The sequence below is a fragment of the Sylvia atricapilla genome, chromosome 1 (genome assembly GCF_009819655.1).
Source record: "Sylvia atricapilla isolate bSylAtr1 chromosome 1, bSylAtr1.pri, whole genome shotgun sequence".
In the NCBI taxonomy this organism is placed as follows: Eukaryota; Metazoa; Chordata; class Aves; order Passeriformes; family Sylviidae; genus Sylvia; species Sylvia atricapilla.
The window spans coordinates 130,854,267-130,876,594 of NC_089140.1; the positions used below are offsets into that span (position 1 = coordinate 130,854,267).

General features: G+C 38.3%; 1 protein-coding gene across 1 annotated transcript; it reads left to right on the forward strand.

Moving 5' to 3' along the window:
* The first annotated feature begins 145 nt into the window (after positions 1-145).
* POP1 (POP1 homolog, ribonuclease P/MRP subunit) lies at positions 146-22,007 on the forward strand. Its single transcript, XM_066333944.1, has 15 exons — positions 146-266; positions 2,930-3,109; positions 3,936-4,111; positions 6,409-6,657; positions 7,204-7,291; positions 7,596-7,771; positions 8,334-8,584; positions 8,713-8,806; positions 9,578-9,689; positions 10,628-10,747; positions 15,780-15,895; positions 17,207-17,398; positions 18,256-18,410; positions 19,129-19,470; positions 20,267-22,007. Exons 1-15 carry the CDS (start codon positions 146-148, stop codon positions 20,916-20,918), a joined length of 3,024 nt encoding a protein of 1,007 aa, XP_066190041.1. The 3' UTR covers positions 20,919-22,007.
* Positions 22,008-22,328: the final 321 nt, after the last annotated feature.

Here is a 22,328-nt window from a genome sequence, read left to right on the forward strand (position 1 = left end):
TGCCGGCGGAGGCCGCGCCGCGGGTGAGTGCCGGTCTGGGTTCGTGCCAGGGGCTGCGGCTGCACCGACCGCCGACTCCTGCCCCCCTCTGCCCCCGTCTGCCCCCCTCTGCCCGCTACGGAGACGCTCCGCAACCCCGCTGGAGATGTCTGGGGCGCGGGAGAAGAAGCGAGCCAAGAAGATGAGGAACCAGCCAGCCAGCGTCACGCTACCTGCAGAGCCGGGGCCCTTCGCCGGCGGCGGGAGCAGAGCCTGCCCGCCCTCAGGTACGGCTGTGGGAGCCCCTCCCGGCGCTGGCAGGGTGATCCCCCTCAGGGCCAAATGGCCCCCTCTCCCCAGCCCGCCGCGTGCTCGCCGTGGGAGTATCCAGGACTTCCAGCCCTGCCGTAGACTCCTTTAGTCCTGGTGCTCCTGTCAGTCCCGTTAATATGGGACTCTCTTTAACATGAGAGATGTGTGGAGTCTCCCTGTCTGAAGTCGTTCCAAACCCACCGGCCGCGTTCCTGTCTAACCTGCTCTGTATGGCCCTGCTTTGGCGGGGGAGTTGGACTGGATGGTCTCCAGAGGCCCTTTCCCGCCCAGACTGTTCCGTACCCTGTGAATATGCGCTTCTCTCTGTCATCCCTTCGATTACATAACGAATCCCTACGGTTCCTAGTCGTAAAATGAGTTTGGATGTTATGCGCAGCCCAGTTTCTCCCTTGCTTTTCTGCCAAACCTGGAAGCTGCAGGAGAGACTGGTTTAGCCTTCTGGTGCTGTGACAAGTGCCCTGGTTTTCCCTCAGATCTGCGTGCCCAGTTTGCCTGCTGGGCCTTGTGGCTGCTGTGTCTGTGAAGGGTATTGGCAGGAGGCAGCAGGGCACTGAAATGGCAGCGTCCTGGGTCATTGCTGCAGCGTTTTGTACACAGGTAACCTTTGCAGCTGAAGACTGAAGGATCCTGTCAGCTTGCATGCTAGACGCTTTTTTCGACTTTGTGGTTTGACCTGCGTCCTCTATGCTTCAATCCTCTATGCTCAATTTCCACCACCTCCGTCACATTTAGATATTTTGTTACCTACATTATTTCTGGGGAAAACCCCACACATAAAAGGACTTGCTGCTGTGAGGCCTTTAGAAGTTGACAAATTGCATCTTTGTGATTGAATGAAAAAGCCCTTATGTGTCACTTTGTATTTAGGTGACTGAAGAGTTCCTAAGCAGAATGCAAATTATGCACGTGGAAATAGCAAATTATGCTCAGCCATGTTTGGAGATTTTGGAATGCCATTACAGGAGTACTGCCAGATCAAACACATTTTTCTAACTTTATTTGTAGCAGGGAACTTTTAAGATTATGTGGTTATATTTCTTGTTCTGTTAAAAGGCGTGGATTTTCATCCCTCTAACATTCTTCTGCAGTGTCAGTACTGCAGTTTTACAGAGCTGTTTTGTGGAAACAGGAAGAAAATTCTAAATAGGAGTTAAAAACTACGGATCTATGTAACAGCTGAAATAATTTAAGGGTTTTTTAATTATTAAATCAAGGACTGTTTTTCCAGTCTTCTGTCTTCTGATTACAATTTTTACCTCCTTCATTAAAAGGGTGTGTTTGTGATATGAGTTAGTTTTGGGCTGTAGGCCTACACAGATTTGCTGACTGAGACAGCTTTCATCTCTCTTTCCCAGCTATTTCCTTCTCACCTTCACATCAGTGCCTGGGCAATGCTGCACTCAGGCATGTGGAAACCCAGGTCAGGGTTCCACATAAAAGCTAATTTCTGTTTCTACACCAAATTATTTTTTCTGCAGTATTACTGCAGATCTGCATGATATGTGGTTGCAGCAGGCTGCAACACTACTGCTACTGAACATAAAACTTCAGTTTCTTGATTATTTGAAATAGAAAGAGGAGCTTCTTTGCCTTTTTAAGTTCTCATAAATTGAGGTGCTGCTGAATGTCAATCTGCTCCTGGCTGTTCTTCATGCCAGCGGCAGCATTTTTGGGACAAATGGGCAGGCTTGTTTAAGAAGCTGATCAACCTGAAAACTGGCTTTTTTCAATCTCTCACTCCATTTCTGTGGGCTCACAGGTTGATTTTCTCTAGAGAAGCTTCCTGAATGCTATGACCCCTTGTTCTCTTGAACCACTTGTCTTGGTGTAGTGGATGGGGTATGCTAGGATTGTCTGGATAGGACCTTTTCTAGTTGGATTGTCCAGCATGAACTGTCTGAGAATCGTATCTCAAGTTGTAGTAAAAATCCTAACTAAGGCTTAACTGAACATGAAGTAACCTAAACTAATAGATAGCATTAGTTAGACTGAATACACAGTGGTCTTTGAATAAGGGCTTCAAAGCCCTCTGAAACTTTTAAGTATTTGCTAGATGCTTAGCACTCCTAAGGTATATCCATACCTTAGGAAACTTTACTGTAGGCTTTAGTTATTTAATTTCAGTGCTTGTATCAGAAAAGTAACTTACTACACCAATGTGCATGTATCATGCTTACCTTAATTATTGCTGTAGAAGAAATATATGTCAGGGAAGAATACATTTGCTTATAGAAAAAAAAAGTCAAGGGCAAGCAGAAAAAATAACTTTGCTGTTTTCTTACTAAAACTCTGATGACAATGATAAAAATCACTGCGATGTTGTGTGGACCGATTTTGTTCTGGCTCTTGGAGGCAAAGTCTGGATTGCATGCCATTTTTAGAACATGCAAAAGTTACTTAATCTACTGCAAGCTTGCTGCAGGGCAGTGTAAAATTCTTATTTATTCCTGTAAGAAAGAACTTTATTTTCTGATTTCTGGTGGCTTTTTCAGTTACATGTACTAAATGTAATAGGAGGAGTCTGCAATGCAGTTTTATGAGGAAAGACAAATAGAGTTATTGGTTACTCAGACTATTTTGTGTTTCTCTAACCTCTTTTCATCTCTAAACCTTCCAGGAGGTGTTCATTCTGAGCAGCAGCAGCAGCAGAAATTTTCAAATCAGTCATCTGGGCCTTCTTATAGGAAAGACCAATATTTTTCAAAGGGGCAAGGTAAAGGAGAGAGAGGCAGAGGAAGAGGAGGATGGCAAGGAGGACACCAGAGTGTATCTGAGGAAATGCCAAGATTTATAACAGGTTTGTACATGTGAAAAGGTCATAATTTATCTGTCCAAGACAATTTGCTAGTGATTAAGTTTGCTGTCTTTGTTTTTGTGCAAGAGCAAAAATTAGAACTGTTGTTCTTCTGGTTTTCCTGATTTTCTCCAAAACATAGAAGTAGTTGTGAACTGGAGTGAATGACTAGCTGTTGTTCAATGGATCCTTTCAGACTTCTGAGTGGAAAAGTTACACCTGCTTGTAGTGAGGGATATTCATTTTCGTTTCTGTTTGCCAGCAAAATGAATACTGACAGTCATCTGCTTTTAATGTAGCCAATGAAACTGATTTTACTCATGATGTAAGTTAAAGACAGTTTTTCATCTAACAGAACATGTATTTAGGAGAGCAAATAAGTTCTGCAAAATGTGGCAGTGCTCTGATAGTAGATACACCTCCATAAACATGAAATGAGACCAAGCTCTGGATTTTAATTCGGTTGTTTTAAAACAATCTGTAATATGTTACTGCTTCCATTTATTTTCCATGCTAAAGATTTTTTCATCTCCATGAATACGGCCTGAAAAATTGCGATTCTAATTTAACAGAGAAGTATTTAATGCAGATAGGAATTGTTGGTTAAACAGCTTTCAGATTCATTTGTGTGTAAATATTTGCTTGACCATATCTGTAAGCTTCAGGATATGTAAAGAACTGAAATTTCTTCAGTGACAGTACAGTACTTACTTTTACATCAAGAAGCTATCAAACTGCTGTACTGGGAGTAATTCCGTTATTTACATACAGTATCCTCCTCTGCCTTTTTGCTCTTTGTCATGCTCTGATGCAGTTCTTTTCATTCTAGTGTCTACCTTTGCTCAAGCTCGTGCTGCTGAGATCAATGCCATGTTGAAAGCAGTTTCGCAGAAGTCTTCCAACTCTCTGGTTTTCCAGACCCTCCCTAGGCACATGCGAAGGCGAGCAATGAGTCACAATGTTAAACGCCTGCCCAGGCGGCTCCAAGAGATGGCCAGGAGAGAGGTACAAGTGTGTTTTACAGCATTTCATGTAGTGGGCACAGCCAAAGCACAGTGTTCAGATCTGTTATTACTGTTAGTGATTAGTTATTACTGTTCAGACATGAACTTCCGCTAGACTTCCCTGAGTGCTCTAAACTTGGGCTGACATTTGGATTCAAAATGCAGGATCACCTCACTTTCAGGTCGTGGCTCAAGTAGGTCTCACTAACCACCTGACTTTGTGATTACTGGACATTTTGAAAGGTTATTGGAGTAGTGATGAAAAACCTCTCCTGCAGGAGAGGTTGTTCAAGTGGTGCATTGGTCCCAGGTGGTCCAAGAGTCCTCAGTAAGAGCTGTCTGCCTTGCATCCCACTGCAGCTTTAGGATGTGACCATGCCAGCCTCAAGGCAGCACAGCTGACGTGGTTTGAATGTTATAACTCAAATGTGGGAGGTACACTGGGGTTATTGGTAGGCTGCATTGCAGCTTAAGACTTACTGACTAGTCCTAACAGCTCATGAAGCTCATTTTGTGCAATATCTCAGCATTTACTCAGAATATGCCTATGGGGGTTACTTGTTCCTTACTCATTGTGGCCTTCCTGTATGTTTAAAATGGAAAATTAAAAATTGGTTCAGCAGAATGTTATTTGGAATTGATGTTCACCATGTTTAGCATTGATCACTTAATCATCACTGATAATTCTTAAAGTGATCAATTGTGTTTGCTTGTTAAGTTTTCTATCCATTAAGGTTGACTGATAAATTTATTTATTGTGTTCTTTTTTTCCCTTGTGTTGTCTTTAAGTTGACACCTTGCCTCCTTCACCCTGAGTTCCTGAAGATGATTGATTGCTCATGGTTCAGAAATTGTTTCAGATACATGCCTGCCACACACCAATCACATGTTTCTTAGGGTATTTTATTGGATCTTCTCAACCAGCATCTCATTTTACTGTTCTGGTTCACATTCTTTTTGCTTTGTCAAACCTGACAAGAGATGCAGTTTGGGCCTGTTTTCTGGAAACTGAAGGAAGAAGGCATGGGTTGTTTTGCATAGCTAGTTATGTGTTATCACTGTTAAATCTAGATTTCTCTGGTGTTTATGTTTGGTTCTTTTTTGTCCTGCTTTTTTAACTCCTTTCATGTGACAACCTTTTTGATTCCTGTGTACATGCTCACACATACTCTTCCATCCCTGTTTCCACTCCACATATGACTCTTGGATTTTTGAGATTATTTAATTTGCCCTGTGGCAGCTGTATTTCTTCTGCTGCATTTTCTGTCTTCAGGTCTCCTGGTGTGGCTTATGTGATTGCACAGGCTCACATTTTATTGTAGCTTGTCATATCTCTGTTACTTGTTTTTGTAAAGGTTCTGCCTATTACTTTTCAGTGTTTGAGCTACATCTTCAACATTATCTGTTTCAATTCTGCTGCATTTTCTTTTTTTGTCTTAGATTCTTTTTCACTACCATATTCATTGAAACATTTACCCAGACCATCTCTTACCTCTTCAATAATCTTAAAGATGTATATTTTTCCCCTACATTGTCACATCCCTTTTTCTCTAACTGCCTTTCTGAACCAGTCACCTTCCATTGATCCAGTGACTTGTATTTCCTTCTCTGTGATGCATGGTGGGTCTGATGGGAAGATACTTTCTTTTTTCTCAGTTTTATTTTGATTTCATGGGTTGCTTCAGTGTTTTTAGTGTACTTGGCACTGATTTTCTGTCATTTTCTTGCTTTTGCTATTCTTATAACCAGTGGTTTGTTGCCAAGTGTTTCTTGGTGAGCTTGCAAAGAGTATTCTAAGAATCTTTTTGTATGTCTTACAGTCCTATTTCTTTGTATCACTTTTCTGCACGAAAAGAAAAACATTGAGTCATGCCTTCCTCTCTAGTCATGCATCTATCTACATGTAATAGTTCAGACCTTGGCTAGGTCTGAACATCAAGAATTTGGTCAAGATATTACCACAGTCCTCTCTCTTCTGCAGTCCTCTCTCTTCTGCTTCTGCGTGTGAATAAATTGATGTGTGGCAAAAACTTCCCACAGGAAGTAGCAGCACTTACTGTTCACTGTTAAGTTTCTGAAAGTGTGGGGATTTTGTTTTGTATATGGTTTCAGTCAAACCTTCATGCACTTCCGTGGATGTGATTTGTGTAGAAAATTTCAAAGTTTGTTGCCCTCAAGAATGATCCAGCATGGTATAACTTAATGTAGTGCTTCCTGTATTCTTATATTTCAGCCTTTTTCTTTTCAGAATTCTTTTCTCTTGAGATTTACTGCAATATCCTCTCTTCTAAAAAACAGGCAGAGAAGGCTGTACATCAGAAAAAAGAGCAGTCAAAGACTAAATGCCGCAAAGCTAGAAGACGCCACATAAATTTGGTAGCAGAGTTTAATCACAGGCAAAGAAAGAATATTTGGCTGGAAACCCATATTTGGCATGCAAAAAGATTTCATATGGTAAAGAAATGGGGATACTGTTTGGGAAACAGCCCTACAGAGAAGAGCTACAGGGCTTGTTACCGAGCCATGACAAAGCACTGCCTTCTTCAGGTACCACATCTACATGTTTTATCTGATATCTTGCCAAGGTGAAGTAATCAACTGCTTGGTTATAATGAATATTTCTGTTTCTTTGAAGTACTGTTATGTCAGCTGTTAATTAGACTGTTAAGTATGAAATAATTCATTTTATAATTATAACTCAGAGTGGCAAGTTTCAGAGAGAATAAGGTGAACCTTTAAAGGAGTCTTATGGTAACTATGACTGAAATACTACATTTTAAGGTTTCTCAAGACCTAAGAGATTAAGTGAATCCTGATATCATCTACCTGAGCAGCTATTAAGGAGAGATAATTTGTTTTATGTCCTTTTTGATCTGTTGGTTTGAGAGGCAGGTTGGCCCGCATATAAGATATGTCTCACCACTCTCCTACAGCTGTTAATTTTAAGTTAAAAAGAAACTTATTTCAATTCAGCAAATTTTAGAGAATGAAAAAATTCTACTTAAGTGTAAGTTGTAAAGCCCTGTCTTGTGCTCTCTTACCAGGGTCACTTTAAAGAGTTATTCTCACTTTGATACTGTCATATTGTTTCAGGATTTATCATATTATTGTTGCCTGGAGTTGAAGGGTAAAGAGAATGAGCTTCTGAAGCAACTTGCTCGAATATGTAGCGCTGACACAGGTAAAATTTATGTAGTTAAAAAAAAAGATTTGGGATAGACTAAATGATGACCCATCCTTTTTCTTTTTTAATAATTTATCAGTCTCAATAGTAGTAACAGAGTTGATAATGAGTTGTGATTTTGAGTGAAAAATGTAATTAAGATGTCAAAGTAGGACTAGACATTTCAGTGGCTTATTAGTAAGGTAATTATGGTACAACATTAGCCACTCAGCATCCAGACTGAATTTCAATTTTACTTTGTTTATTAAAGAACATATTACTTTGTTCTTCAGTATCAAATACCAAGTATCTTCTTTTTTAGGATTAACGTTTCAAGAGGCTTGTTGTTTGTCTGGAAGATTTGAGGGTTCCCTGAATCTTTACAGAGCAGATCGCTATCCTGAAGATATGCTTGGTCCTGTCACATTTATTTGGAAACCCAGGGATGGGTCTGAAAACAGGCAGTTGTGGATCTGGGTGCATCCTGCTCTCAAGCAGGTGCTTTTTCCTGTATAGTTGAACTCTTATCTCTTTATGTATTGTGCATTATTAATGCTGAAGAGATCATCTGAAAAGTTTGGAAGAACTGAGTATAACACAGGACTTCAGGAATTGTGCTGAAATTGCATGCTGCTAAGGTGTTCAGTGTTTAAGCTTCTGAAAAGTTTTGTAGTGTCAGTTGCTTCAGGATATGTGTCCAATATGATGTTGCTTGATTCACATCCTTTCCACTGGCACCCCCAGCAGGCTAAGTTCAGTATCATTACAGATAATCATAATCTGATACTTAGCTATCAGCTTTAAAAAAACAAAAATGAGAAAAGTAAAATGTTGTGCACAGGCAATTTTTCTTGTATTAATTTGCAAGAGAACAAATTCCTAGCAGTTTTCAGTATTGCTTTCAGCTTTTCTTAGCAAGCCTTTGACTTCAGCAGAATTAAATTTTATTCCTTGAAATCCATGTAGGAAAATTAAATAATGAAGTAGATTTTTTTAAAGTATTCTTAAAGGTTTGCAGTGCAGTGCATATCATCCTAATTCAAACTTCATTCTTTTTAAGGACATACTAAGGGAGTTAAAAGCAATTTTTCAGTGTTCAGAGCCTGAAGAAATCTGTATTACTGAGCCTGTTACAACGTCAGTTCAAGAGGAAAAACAACTGGAAGTTGTTTCGAGCCTTGGCAATAAAAGAAAGAAGGAGGATAAAGAAGGAGAAAAAGCTGTGCCAGTGAAAAAAATAATTGGTGACGGCACTAGAGATCCATTCCAGTCCTACTCTTGGATCGCACAGACTACTGGCATTGCCATCAGGTTTGTTCACAGTAGAGTCAAACTGTGGCCCACAACCACATAACAAAGCTGCATTTCTGGCCTAACAGTACTGGGGAAAATAATGTTGTTGTCCAATTGTACATTCACCTGGACCTTTCCTGTTTCAGTGACAGAAGCATGGAGATTCTCAGATACCGGCTGATCGGCCCATTATCACACTCTGTCCTTACAGAGACCCTGAAGGCAGCTTCTATCCAAACAGTAAGGAAATTGACTTTGGATGTTAGTGTAATTTTGGTAATGTTCTTGGAATGTGCAAGCTTAGAATGTTTTTGCTAGAAAGACCTGTAAATTATCTAGCCTTACTTTTCATAAATGCTAACCTATGTATTATCCTGGTGGCTTCTCTGTACTGAGCCTCTTGACTAATGCTGATCTCAGGAAAAACTCCCACCTGGATTTTAAGTGGGAGTAGGAAGAAAATAAAAACAGTGGTGCTGTTGAGCAGGCTGTGTAGTTTCTGCTGAGAGGTCCAGAATAATTCATATTCTCTTTGACAAACCATACATCCTGTTTCTCAAGTAATGAGCTGGAGCACCTAGAACTAGGGTGCAAGACATATAAGGTACAGAAAACTTATGTGTTTTCAATCAAATGGGAGTTTCTCCAGGATTTAGGTTTATCATCCACTTGGCATATAGCATCACTGCGGTTTGAGTGTGGGTTTTTTGTCTCTTGAAGCAAACATGATAAGGCCATGAAATCTCTGGCTTTCTGAAAGAAATAATTAGCAACAGAATTAGGAAGTGTTGTGGATTGCTTTATTTTTTTTTTTTTTGCAACACAGGTTAAATTGTACAGCTTATTAGAGATTATTGTAAAGTATAGGACTACACTTGATCAGGAAAAAATTACTTTGGTTTAAAACTTGAAGAAAGTGACTATAGTGGTTAAAGCAAACTGAGAGTGAATTCATACTGATAGAAAATAATGAATAAGCATTTTAGTTTAATTAGATACATTGTTTTCCAGGAGATGGCAGATTCAGAGACAGAACTGAATAACTGGTGGGTAGAAAACTGCAAGGACTCTGAAAAAGTATCTCTTCATCAATGTCAAAGTGCTATCTTTGAGCTCTTGGAAGGTATTTGGGCACATGGGTGCTATGGGTGGAAGAGGGGGGAAGCTTAAAATCTAATGGTCAAAACTGGCATGCTAATAAAGTTGACTTCAGTTTGGACATGTTTATTTTTTGCATGATCAAGAGAGTGATTCCTTTGAGAATGTGCTTAGGTACTTGCCAGGGCATGGCAAAGAATTGAGAAATGTTGTATTGGGGGTATTTAAGAGAATTTAAATCCTCTATGTAGTACAAACTCTTAATAGAGAAACTGAATCTTGTTTGTTATCTTTGTGAACTTAGATTTGGGATTGCTGATGGAATATAAAGTCTGATGTATTCTCTCACTCTCTCTCATCATACACTTCAAATTAAGACAGTAGGTTGTATAATACACCCACTGATAAAATGGTAGCCTCCAATCCAAAGGGGAAGTATTATACTTCGCTTATATGTGTTCATTTCTAAATTAACCACTGTGTATTTGAATTGTAAAGTATCATAAAGTTAACAATATCTCCTCAATTTCTAGCACTGAAGCAGGTAAGGGACTGGCTTTCATAGATCTCTCACTGTACTCAAGTTCATTATGAGGCAGTTAAGCAGAGATGAGGTAAAACTTCTACAAAACACTTCTAAATTTCCATTCTCTTGAAGACACAAGAATGTAAAACAAAGGTTGGTTGTTCTTTGAAATTTGTCAAATGCAAAGGATGAATTGAGTCTGTGACAGTGACCTCACTTCTATGCTAAATGTAAATGTAATTGCAAACCAAGTCTTGCACTGCTGTTGTTGGCTTTTTTGTTACATTTAACATTTAACAAGCATTGGTGAGTTTTCAAAATATGTTAAATAGAGTATTCTGGATTGCTTCACTGACTTACAGTGGTGTCACATCCCTGCAGGCAAAAATGCGTTAATTGCTGGTTTCATTTCATTGTTCATCTGTGTATTTTTAAAGGGATGAGCTCACCATCAGATATGCCACCAGGTACAATACTTGGCCTCACTGTTGGAGATCCTCGAGTCAATTTGCCAAAAAAGAAGACAAAAGCCATGCCAGACTTTGAAAAACACCAAGGTAAAATCTCTTGTCTATATTATATGAAGAGAAATAGTTTCTCTCTATGCTTTTGTTTTCGTTTTGTTTTCATTTTCATCTTCTATGGATTGTCGCTTGCTGTTTTCCTCCAGGTTTTGGTTTTAAATATTTCCCATTTCCAGAGCCCTGGCAGAACAGAAACAGCTTGAAAGTTGCATAGATTTTAGAATAGCAGTTGTGAGGGAGGGACATGCACCAAAGCTGGTCTTGTGCTCAGTGGAAGCCTCTGTCTGACCATACAGATGATCCAGGTTCGAATCCTGGCAAGGCCAACCAGGTGCTAAAAGCTCCATAGTAAGTTTCTGTTTGGTGTTTAGTCTTCCTGATGCTGTTTATCTCTCCAAGAAGATACCTAATATTTCTGGTTTATAGGCCTACAATGTTGAAAGTTGCAATTCTTCTGCAAAAAAATTACTGCCTTTTAGGATTTCTATTTCAGATAGCCAAGTTGCTGGTTATGATAGAAAATCAAAGATGCAAGTATAACTTCTGAAATTTTCATTTCAGTGCTGGCTTACACAATGTTTCAGTGCAAAATTCGAATTTAGATGATTTGAATATCCTCTAAAAATGTGCAGAAGTATGCACAGGATGCAGTGGGGTTTGTATACAGTGTAGGCATTCTCAGTTAGGTTGACTGGACACAGGCTGCCTCGCCTAATAAGAGAAACATGATAGCCAGCTAGCAAGCAGTAGCAAATGGGACAAGTTGAAAGTTCCAGAGACTTCAAAATACGGAATTTCCTTGGTGGTCTGTTTGCAAGACACTAATCTAGTCTTACATGTCACTTAAGTCAGGTTGAACACCTACTTTAGTTACTGTCTTTAAGCTTTTTGCACAATTCTACTATTTTCATTTTCTTACAACTTCCTACCCTCTGTATCTAGATCAGCCTTTCTGTTAATTAGTTCTGCTCAGCTAACTATCTCTTTATTAGTGTTCCTGTTGGAAATGCTGCAGCATACATTACCTCTACTTTGGTTCCTTCCTGCTGAGAAGTAAGGTGAGATATGTAGCACTTGTTTACAGTTACTGGTTTGAGCTGCAAGAAGAGTTAGCAACTACAGAAAATAATTCAGTGTCTTTGATTCTGCTTGTCATGTCTCTGAGGATGTGTTTAAGAAGCCAAGATCAACAGAAGGCATTTAGGCATTTTAAATGTCTCATAGTAGTTTCTCTCCTGCTGCCAGAGCTGGTTTTCCCTCAGGAAAGATTGCCATGGTAAAGAGGTAATGGTGTAACATAGGGAATCAGGAGCACCTCTGTGTTTTTTCCTTAGGCTGGGTAGAAATTTCTGTCTTCAACATCTTTCTATCTGGGATTATCTTTCACTTGCAAAATATCTTTCATGCCACAGATACTCAGAAAAGCTGGTGTTGCTTTTTTGTTTCTTTCTGAGACTTTTTTCATAATGAACTTGAAACTGCTTCTTTCCTTTCTGAGTTTTATTTAGGAGAAGGAGGAGGACCTTGTTCAGCTAGCAAGGAAAGATAAATGGCATAATACCTTCTAACTTAGGTTCTGCTGAAACACTTACTGTTACACGCAACTGAAGAAGTTGAATAAGCAGGAGGATGAAACAAGGCAGACAATATTGTCTTCCAGTAGAACTTGCCCCCAAAAAAAAGACTTCTTTAAGATCTATAATTCCATTTCAGTGCTATCAATTTCCTCCCTTCTGAAAAAAAAAATCATTTTATGAGCTTTAGAATTACATAAACTTTCTGAGCCTGGTGTTGTGACTTTACTCAGATATAGTAATATTGTGAACTGGTCTATTAAAAATGTTAATAGTAATTTATTTGTCTTAATCACATCTTCTTTATTGAGCAATAAAAGGGAACCATTGGTGTATCCCACACTTCCCCCCCTTTTTTTTGCTTCTTGGACATTCAAGTACTATTAGGATTAGTATTAGTAAGATTGAAATAGCACTGTATATGTTAGCATATTGGTTCCATATGTATTTTATCCTCTCTTGTTCTTCAGTATTGTATAAAAGCCAACTGATTTTCTTAGATAAACTTTACTAATTCAAAGATGTGTTGTTTGTCAAATGAGTGAATAGTTAAGTTATGGCCATCACCTTTGCTGGCAATTGTCATACATGCAGTCTGTGGAATGATACATATCTGTTCATACTGCTTTTTTTTTTTTTCCAAAATGCTGTTCTGAGATATGCTTGTGTAGTTTTTCCCTGTGAGTAACACACAAACAAATCAAATGTAATTTCAGTCTTTCTCAGTTACTTTATCTCTTCAATGCATATGCATATGTGCAAGCTTTGTGTTACGAGCATGGGCTGATCGGATTTAATCAAACCGTCATCATTTCTTCAGGCTGGAGTCGAGACTCCCAGTAAGCAGTTGGTTCTCACATGACTGCACATTAGCATTGTTCTTTTCTCCAGTTTAAAGTACACTTCTGACATTGTGATATGTTGTTACTGTCTTGTCTAGAGAAAACAAATTCCACTGCCTTAAAAAACATTCAGCTTGGAGTATGGTGAAACCTCTACATAATCAGTGAATGAGATGCATAGAAACAGAATACACTATGAAAAATATGTACACTAAAGTTCCTTCTGCAGACACAGAGCCTGGGTCCATGCCTGTAAATACACCTCTTCCCAAGGTGTAGGTCTCTGTCCCCATCTGTCCTGCTACCCACCCTCCCTGCATACACAGGGCTCTCACACTGCTCCCAGGCAGTGTTTCTGGAGTTTGTTGTTGTTGTTTTTGTAAAAGGGAAGGAAGGAAAATTTTCAAATAAAACCCTTAGGCCTGTCTTCTAAAATAAGATAATCACTTATGAAAATCAGATCAATAGCTTGAAATGGAACAAAGCTGCCTTCTACCTTTCTGTATTGTCTAAGCACCAACCATTGACACCAGCAGAAGTATTTTGTGGATGAGCTTCATGTGCTTAGTAGTGCAACTTCCTATTTCCTATACTAGCCCTAACATCTTACTTTCACTATTACCAGCAACTTATTAATCAGTAAGGTTATATCCCCAGAAATCTTAAAATATGGACTGAAGAAAACAGGAGAGAGGTAAGAAGAACTGGTCGAGGATTTGGGATTATGATTTGAATTATGGTATGCTTAGTAGAAAGATAAATTCTACGGGTTCAGTGAGGATCAAAGAGAAGGAATGTATCAAGTTAGAGAAGAATATTTTAGGCTAATGAGGATATGGGATGAACGGTGGTGATGAAAAGAGACTGACTTAAAAGGTCTTTCTATAGTGGGGAAACAAATATTCATGCCATTATAGAACATAGGAATTGCAAAGAACTCAGAGAATATGACAAGGATAGGCTGCCTGAACTGTAGTGATAGAAAGAAATGTTAAAAAAAGCAGAGAAATTTGCAGTGAATAATTTGCAGTTGAAGGAACTAGAACACGTTTAAATAATTTAACATAAAGAGATTCTGGTGTTCACAAACACTTTCTGTACAGAAGATGGAAAAGGTTATACAAAAGTTCCCTATCTTATACTTGTAGTTATGTCCCCTTCCCCCTTGGTTATCTGTAAGAGTCAGGAAGGCATTCCCTACCACCACCACACAGTTTTGCTCTTTTTCTCCTCCTTTTGAGGCATTAATACTTGCTTTTTCTCCAGACAGAATATGCTTTGCCTGTAGGAGTGTTGAGCACTCTTACATTCCTGCTCAGTTTCCTGTTCTTAATTTTTCATCAGAGAAGAAATTCTTCTGTTTAATTGGCAAGGATTCCCTTTTTAGTTTTATTGTTCTTAATTTGAAGGAATGCCACTGTTATCTGATAATTTCTTTTGCATTTCTTCTCTTCACATAAATCCAACTCATTAGCAAGAATGCTTGGCAAGTATCAGTAACATCATCAAACTGTAACAAGTGCTGCAGCAGTTAGTATTTCTCACAAAGGATTTTGCAACTTTTAGTAATGGGTGCATCTTAAAGACTATGGATTCTAAATAAATAATTATTGCAGCTATGTTTGGCAGTAGCTATTGCTAGGTACTTTTAGTACCACTGAATAATCCAAATCTTCTGTCTTTGAGCTTTTGTCTACATTACCTGGAAAATTAGCAGAACCTTTTTTAAAAATACTTAAATAATTTTAAAAAACAAAACAAACCCTGACATATTATGTTCCTTTAATATGTAAGACCTTGTGGATGATGAAATGAGGAGCAGTCCAAATTTTATCACAGAGCTATTAATAGGTTCATTGTATAATTCTTGATAAGAATTATTTTACTTAAATGGATCAACATTCACTACATACTATACTGTACATTCAAGGCTGTTAATCCTTAGATCACTAAGGTAGGTACACATATTTTTGCTTTCCTTAGATTGTAAAACTGAAGAAGAGATAGGTTATTCACTACTTCAGCAATCCATTTTAAAGCTATAATTGTTTTTATCTTAAGTAATGTATACAACTGTTGATTTGTGCAGATGTAAGCAAGAATACTCCCTTCTTTGAAGCACACAGCCTGAAAAGATCCAGAGCAGGAAACTAGTACTAAATAAGTGTTGCATGCTAGTCATAGCCATACAAATGTTTCCTGTATGTACATTGCTTAAAGGTAACTCTTGCTTCTCTTACACGTTTACTTAGGCAGACTTATTTCAGGTGTGGTAATGTTTCTCTTTCTGATTTTCACCAAATCTGTTGAGCTTCACATTCTGCCAGAAAGGCCAGTTTCCAGAATATTAAAGGTGGTATGTAAAGATCTAATTTACATTGCCAACAGTCATGTCGTTTATAAGAAGAAAGGCTGGTGAGAAAATACCAGGTTAGTCTTTCTGACACTAACATAAAAATATGAAGTTGACTTCATATTTTGTATTTGGAAAAACATGATATAAGATATGCCAGAAGCAGCGATGCTCGTTGAGTTTTTAATACACTTTTTTGGTTGTCTGCTCATTATAATACAGAAGTGGCTTTGGTAATTTGGTACTTAAAGCACGAAAATGGTTTGAATTTTTTTAAAGGCTCTTTTCTTTTGTAGATAATGATAAAATTAGGCAGCTGTACCTGAAGGGTGTACCTGCAAACTGTGCTCACAGCTTTATCTGGGACCATGACATCTGTAAGAACGTCACTGAAAATAAAATCTCAGAGCAGGTAACTTAAGTAGGATTGCCATGAAGGAATTGGATAATGGTTCATAGAGTTCTTAGAAAGAGACTCTTGAAATTTGTATAAATCTAAGAATAATCAATAGCTTCCTTTATGTCATAGTATCCAGCTGCTGACATGAAGTGTTTTTTTGTAGCTTTTGTATAATGTCCTTGCACAGCCATTGACCATGGATTCAATTAAAAGAAAGCTTTATTGGATTGCCTATAGGACTATAGTTGTAGGTTTATATAACAGAAAGGTTTGGAATTGGATGTTCACAGATGACCATGACTTGGGCAGCAGGAGAGAGTGACATTAGGAAGGCTCTGGCCTTTAGCTGTAGTCAAGACGATTCTTCTGACGAAAGAGCTGTGGAAGTTAAAAGGAGAGCAGTCCTGTGTTTCTGAACTGCAGCACACCTTGCTGTGAATGTCCTGGGCAACGACTTGTGATTTGTAGAGAACTTCAGGTTTGCTGTTGCGGGTTTGAAATCGCCTGTCTTGACATTTTCATTGACAATGGAGGGCAGCTCATAAAGTCCATGGATAAAAAGGTGATTTGGTCCCAAGAGGTGATAAACTTTTGGCACCATTGTAATCAGAAAGAGAAAATACTTGTATGGCAAGACCATCTTTCTGAATATTCTTTCTGAAAATTTATTTTTTTGCACTTTCAAACTGTCTGACATAATGTAAAAAAGCAGAGTACTTAGAAAATATTATACTAGCACATGACAGTTACCAGCACAATCTTTTTATATATGACAGTGGTTTTTATGATGTCATGAAATCTAGTGTTTACCTGATAAAACATAGGGACTCTGATGGAGTATTTCTTCATAAATGTATTCTTAATGTGGTACAATGGAATATAACAGCTGGTGATTGACAAAACCTCGGTGCCAGCGTGCTTTTTGTGAAACTGTTTGATGACCAAATCTACTTCCCATCTCCTTGGACATAGTTCAGATTTGCTCCACGTATTGACAGACTGAAAGCACCTGTTCAATCTAGTGTTGAACACAAGTCTATAAATACGAAGTTGCAAAACTTGTTTTTCCTCCTTCAGCTATGTTGTACCTTGTACCTGTTCTTTATCAATGACTATGGAAGTAAGAAAAGGAGGAAAAGGGTGCATAATACTCTTTTCTAAAATAATTTTTCATGCCTTGATGAAATTCTGTTCAAATATGTAATATTTACTACTGTATTTTTCTTAGCTGTAAACTCACCTTTTCTCTGTATCTTGGAAGGGTATCTGGAAGAGGGAAGAAGAATGGTTATTAACTTATAGGAAATGTCTCCTCCTTCTCAGGATTTAAACCATATGAGAGCTCAGTTACTGGTACCTGGATCACACCTTGATTTGGGTCCTTGTGAATCTAAGATTCCCATACTGTTGGTGCAGCAGCCAGGGAAAGTGGCTGGAGAAGATCGACCAGGATGGGGGAGTGGCTGGGATATCTATCTTCCAAAGGGCTGGGGCATGGCGTTCTGGATTCCTTTTGTAAGTGATTTTGATGGCAAATTGCAAGTAAATTTGATAATTTATATAATTTAGTTCAAATTAGTCATTTTTAGAGAGTATACTTCACATTGTATAACCAATCCCAATTACAGGATCAAAATTTCACTTTAAAAAATGGTGTATGAACTGACTCATGACAGAAACTTAAACAGTAGCTTTCCATGTCTTGGGTACAACTATGCCCATATGGCAGTCTAGGAGCAGGGAATCAGTGGGGCGTCAGGAGAGAAAGCTAAAGCTGTACCTATCTGTGTTTTTACAACCATATGCTTCTAAAGAGAAATCATTTGGTGCCTGCTGCTAATCATTTTCCAGCTTGGCTGTCTATGTCTCTGTCACCAAATTGTTGCCTTTGATTTGGGAGAGAGCTTAAAACAAAGTTTGAGTTAAGCTTGAAATACTCCTTTAGTGCTGTTTGAAGCATCCCGCTTTGAGTGTTTAGGTGGCAGTTTTAATACCTTTCTGCAGTTAAAATTGTGCTTTTGAATGTGCAGGGGATTTAGTTGCAGTAATACTTATTGTGTGCTTAAAATACATCGGGCAGTGGCTGTCAAAGTAATACAACATTCCTGGCAATGTACAAGATCAGAACCTGTGAAATTCTCTTCAGTTTTGGTGATAGTTTTGCAGAATTAAATTTAAAGAGCATGACTAACTTTTTTGTTGAAATTAGCATCTAGAACTGTAGAAACCATGCTTAAAATTATTTTTTAAATCTGAAGTGTTAGACTTCCAGTTTTCTAAGGAAGTACTCTTTGGGCATTAATGTTCTGTTTCAGCTGGGAACCTGGAATTGGTTCAAACGTTGTTTTTTGGGCATTTGGTTTTTATAACAGATATATCGAGGTGTACGAGTCGGTGGCTTGCAAGAGGCATTAAAGCATTCTGAATACCAAAGAACACCTCACACTCCAAATGATTTCCCAGACTGCCAGGCAGGAATGCAGTTTGCCAAAGAACTGGAAGCCAGTCTTCTTGAAAAATTCAAACGGTAACATTAATTTAAAAGTTGGTGGTAAGAATGACAAAAAGGAATGCTGCTTAAAATATTTCCTTAATTATTTTTTGGTGTTCATTTAGACTTGGGCTTTATTAAGATCTTTCACCAGTGTTTTAAATCTTAGTATTATAAAAAAGAAGGGGCTTCTAGATATATTTAACTCAGCTTAACAGGGCGTATAAATTAAACCTTTCTATTTCCAGAGACATGCTCAGTTATAGAATTGTAACAAGGCTGCATAGCAATAAAATAAACAAAACTATTTTGAGATTCCTAGGCAGCAAATGGGGGAAGAGGTAAGAGAATGCAAAGGAGTATGTCAAAGTAAGTACCAAGTGGTAAAGAATAAAGTAAATTAAGAGGTCCATTTTGGAATCTAATTTTAAATATCAGGTATTCTGAAATGCCTTCATTTTTGCTGCAACAAAGAAAACTCTTAATCATGAATTTGGAGTAGCTGGAAGTGTCCTCTGCACCAACTGGTGTTGGTTCAGAGTTCAGAGGAAAAGGTGGTGGTGTCAGTCACAGCAGGTCGGTGTTTCCAGCATGGCTGAAAGGATATAGTTGACTGAAATAGAACATCATTTTCTAGACTGTAATTTTAAAATTCTTGTTCAGCCAGGTTAGAAAGTTAACTCTGCATTCCCTTTCTGTTTTAAATACTTGATTTTGAAAATATTCTTACATACTTACTTGATTTATCATTTAGACGTCCACCTGCAAAAAGGGCAAATTATGTCAAGCTGGGCACTCTGTCTCCTTTCACCTGTCCTTGGGGGCAGCTGACCAAGAACTGGGAAAGAAGAATGAAAGCTTCAGGAGAATTTTTATGTCCTTCTTCCCCACACCCTGACTGCTGCACAACTGAAGGGCAGACCCTTTGTGACCCCAAAGCAGAAGCAGTCGTAGAAGCTTCCCCTGAAACTGTTGAGGCAGAGGAGACCATGGAAATAACAAGTTCTGAAGGTGCCCTAAAGACAGAGGATGTTACAAGCACCCAAGATTTTGGTGAGAGAGATGAAACTAAGAAAAGTGATTTTATTGTTCTCAGGTATGTCAAAATGATACATACGTTTTATTTCTTTATTGGTATTTATTGAATTGGGGAAAGGACAAGCTCAGCCTTGATTATTAAGATTCAATTATTTGATTCAAAAACAGTGAGATTAAATAGTTTTTCACAAATCAGAAGCTGCTGTTGAGTGGAAATCTTTCTGTTTTTCTCCAGCCAACTTGATGACTACATAAAGAAAACTCCTTAATTTATCTTAACACTGGCATTTACTGTGTTCTTAGAGTTGGCATATTCTGTCTGCTTCCAGGTCGATGGAGCTTTCAGAGGCTGATATTTGTGACTTTAGAACTATTGCTGTGAAAATCACCTTGCATTCTCTTCCCTAATACATCACCACAGGTGGTTCTTGCACTCCTTAACAAGGTCTCTAGAAAATAGAGAATCCCCTGCATTCCAGTGCAACGCATGAGGGCAGCAACAGTATTGGAAAGTGCCTGAACACAGGTCTTTCGTTTTTGTGTGGTTACCAGGGGAAGAAAACAGTGAAAGTTCTGGACTGCATTAGTATCACTGGAGATTTTAGTGTTTGTGGTTTTAACAAGCTTTGGAGATTTTAACAAGTAATGTCTTCTTCCTTCTGAAGAAGACTCATGAATTCCACTCATCAATGTTCTTTTTAGGCTAAGAGGAATACAGGTACCAGTTCGGAAAGTTATAGAAAGCCCCAAGGCTTCTTTTAATTGTGCTCTTGCAAATATGTGGGGTGCTGGATTTCTATTGAACTGCCTGTTAGTAACTGTCTGTGATGCTTATTTTTGAAAATTTTTAATAGGAATGAGAAACTACTCATGCAGTTGTCAGCCTGGTGTTACCCCACTGCTGGGAAAGATCGGCGAATCCGCCTCATTTCTCGGCTGGGACAGAAGGAAATGACTGAAGATGTTTTTTTGCCAATCTTGATGAGCTACCCAAGAGCTCTCGTCTGGGTCCACTTGTCACTCTTGAGAAAGGGGAACCCTGAATTACATGCCATGATTTGCATCCCGACAGAAGATGACCTGCTGCATCTAAGCAAAGACAAACTCTTCTGTGGTCCACAAGAACCCAAACATCGTGACATATTCAAGGACAAGGTACAGAAGCAGAAAGAGAAGAAGAAGAAAAAGCATAATGAGAAGTCTCTAGAGAGTGACCCTGCAGGCATTCCAGATGAAGCAACTGAGGACCATGAAGACCTCATTCTTGGTCTTTGGTCAGATGCTCTTCCAGATGTTACTTCCCACTGCTCAAGGACTGTCTTGGGGTATGTCACTCGAGGGGATTTTTCATTGGCTACAGGCTGTGGAGAAGCACTGGGTTTTGTTAGTTTGACTGGGTTAATTTATATGTTACACAACCAACCAGCAGATAAAAAAGGTCTTGTTTTGTTAAGGACTCCAGCATCCTTACAGTACAGATTTGCAAGACTTAACATTGAGGTTTAAGCATTATTGCAGTACAGTAGAATGCCAAAAATACCAAAGAATACTGTTTTGTATTTGGTGACCTTAATGATTTGTGGCAAATTTGAGGTTATTCTGGGCCCAAACATCTCTAAGATTATGAAATAATAAAAAAGCTTTTTAGCATTATTCAAGAAAATGACTAATGCATGAAGAGGTTAGAATTACTTTTAATGTCTGCATTGCTAAGGATTTCTAACAGATCATTATCATGATTTTCTTTATCTTTAAAGAAGCATGTTCTTCATTTTTTCTCCTTAAAGCAGTGGATGCTGTAACAATGTACAGGAAATCATCATCTTAATTTTAGAAATCTTTGCTCAGATGGACTGTAAATTTACAGTGCACTTTCACATGTAACTGCATGCAGTCTGATCCAATGTATCTAGCAAATGGCTTTCTTGGTTCCTCATATCTGAATACATGTGGCTGCACTGCAACAGAGCTATGTAGAGAAAGCTGAATGCTTAAATGAAATGCAAATAAAATATAGACCAGCTATATAATTTTGAATTACAGCAAGTGGATTTTAAACTGGAAAGCACATCAGTCTGTCTCCCTAGTCTGAAAGGTAATAAGCCTTTCAGATCCAAATTGCTAGTGGTGGGTCAGCATACATTTTCTGTTAATAATAGAGGACAATTTTGTTCCTCAAAACATGAATTTAATTTTGTATGGAATCTGCTAGAATTGAAGTTTTCTTCATGTTACAGTATGGTTCATGAATATTGTTCAAACAATCATAAAACTTGTAAAATATGCTGGAGGGTAAAGGGAGAAGGGTATTTGATTTGCCTGGGGCAGTGTGGCTAGGTTGTTTGTGTTTGATATTTTGTTGGTTTTTTTTTTTTTTTAATGATAGCCTTAAGCATCCAGCCATTCCTGAGTTAAGGAACTTGAAAAGGAATTTACAGTAATATGCTGTAGTTTAGTGGCAGCATGATACAAATACATGCCAGTTGGTAAAGTTATTCTGAAGTGATCATGTACAAATAAAATGTAATGTATTCTTGAGTTAGTAATCTATTGACTAAGTTTGATTCTTAGAGAAATTAAACATGGATCAGTTAATGACTTTTTTTCTTTCTAAATGTCAGCGTTCATACTAATTTCCTCTTTCACAGTTTTGTTTGAAAGGCTTAGGCAAATTTATTAATGTTGGCTGGAGTTGTTGGAGGAAAGATTTAGTGTGCCTTACCCCCAAAATTATTAAAATAAAGGACCATTTAAATATGGCACACACATGGGGAAGGAGGAAGAACGTCTGATTGCAAGAAAAGTATTGGAAGTGGGGCTGGATTTTTTTTTTTTTAAGTCTTCAGAAGATGGATGGTAGAATGTACACCAGCAATGGGAGTTGTGGTGGCATGTGGGAAAGAAAGATGCAATTTC

What these genes read in the sequence shown, in the direction of transcription:
- POP1 (XM_066333944.1), top strand. Translation starts at nt 146, where the DNA reads ATGTCTGGGGCGCGGGAGAAGAAGCGAGCCAAGAAGATGAGGAACCAG. An exon ending in AGGCAGCTTCTATCCAAACA is followed by an intron (nt 8,807 to 9,577) that starts GTAAGGAAATTG and finishes ATTGTTTTCCAG; the next exon opens with GAGATGGCAGATTCAGAGAC. An exon ending in TATCTTTGAGCTCTTGGAAG is followed by an intron (nt 9,690 to 10,627) that starts GTATTTGGGCAC and finishes GTATTTTTAAAG; the next exon opens with GGATGAGCTCACCATCAGAT.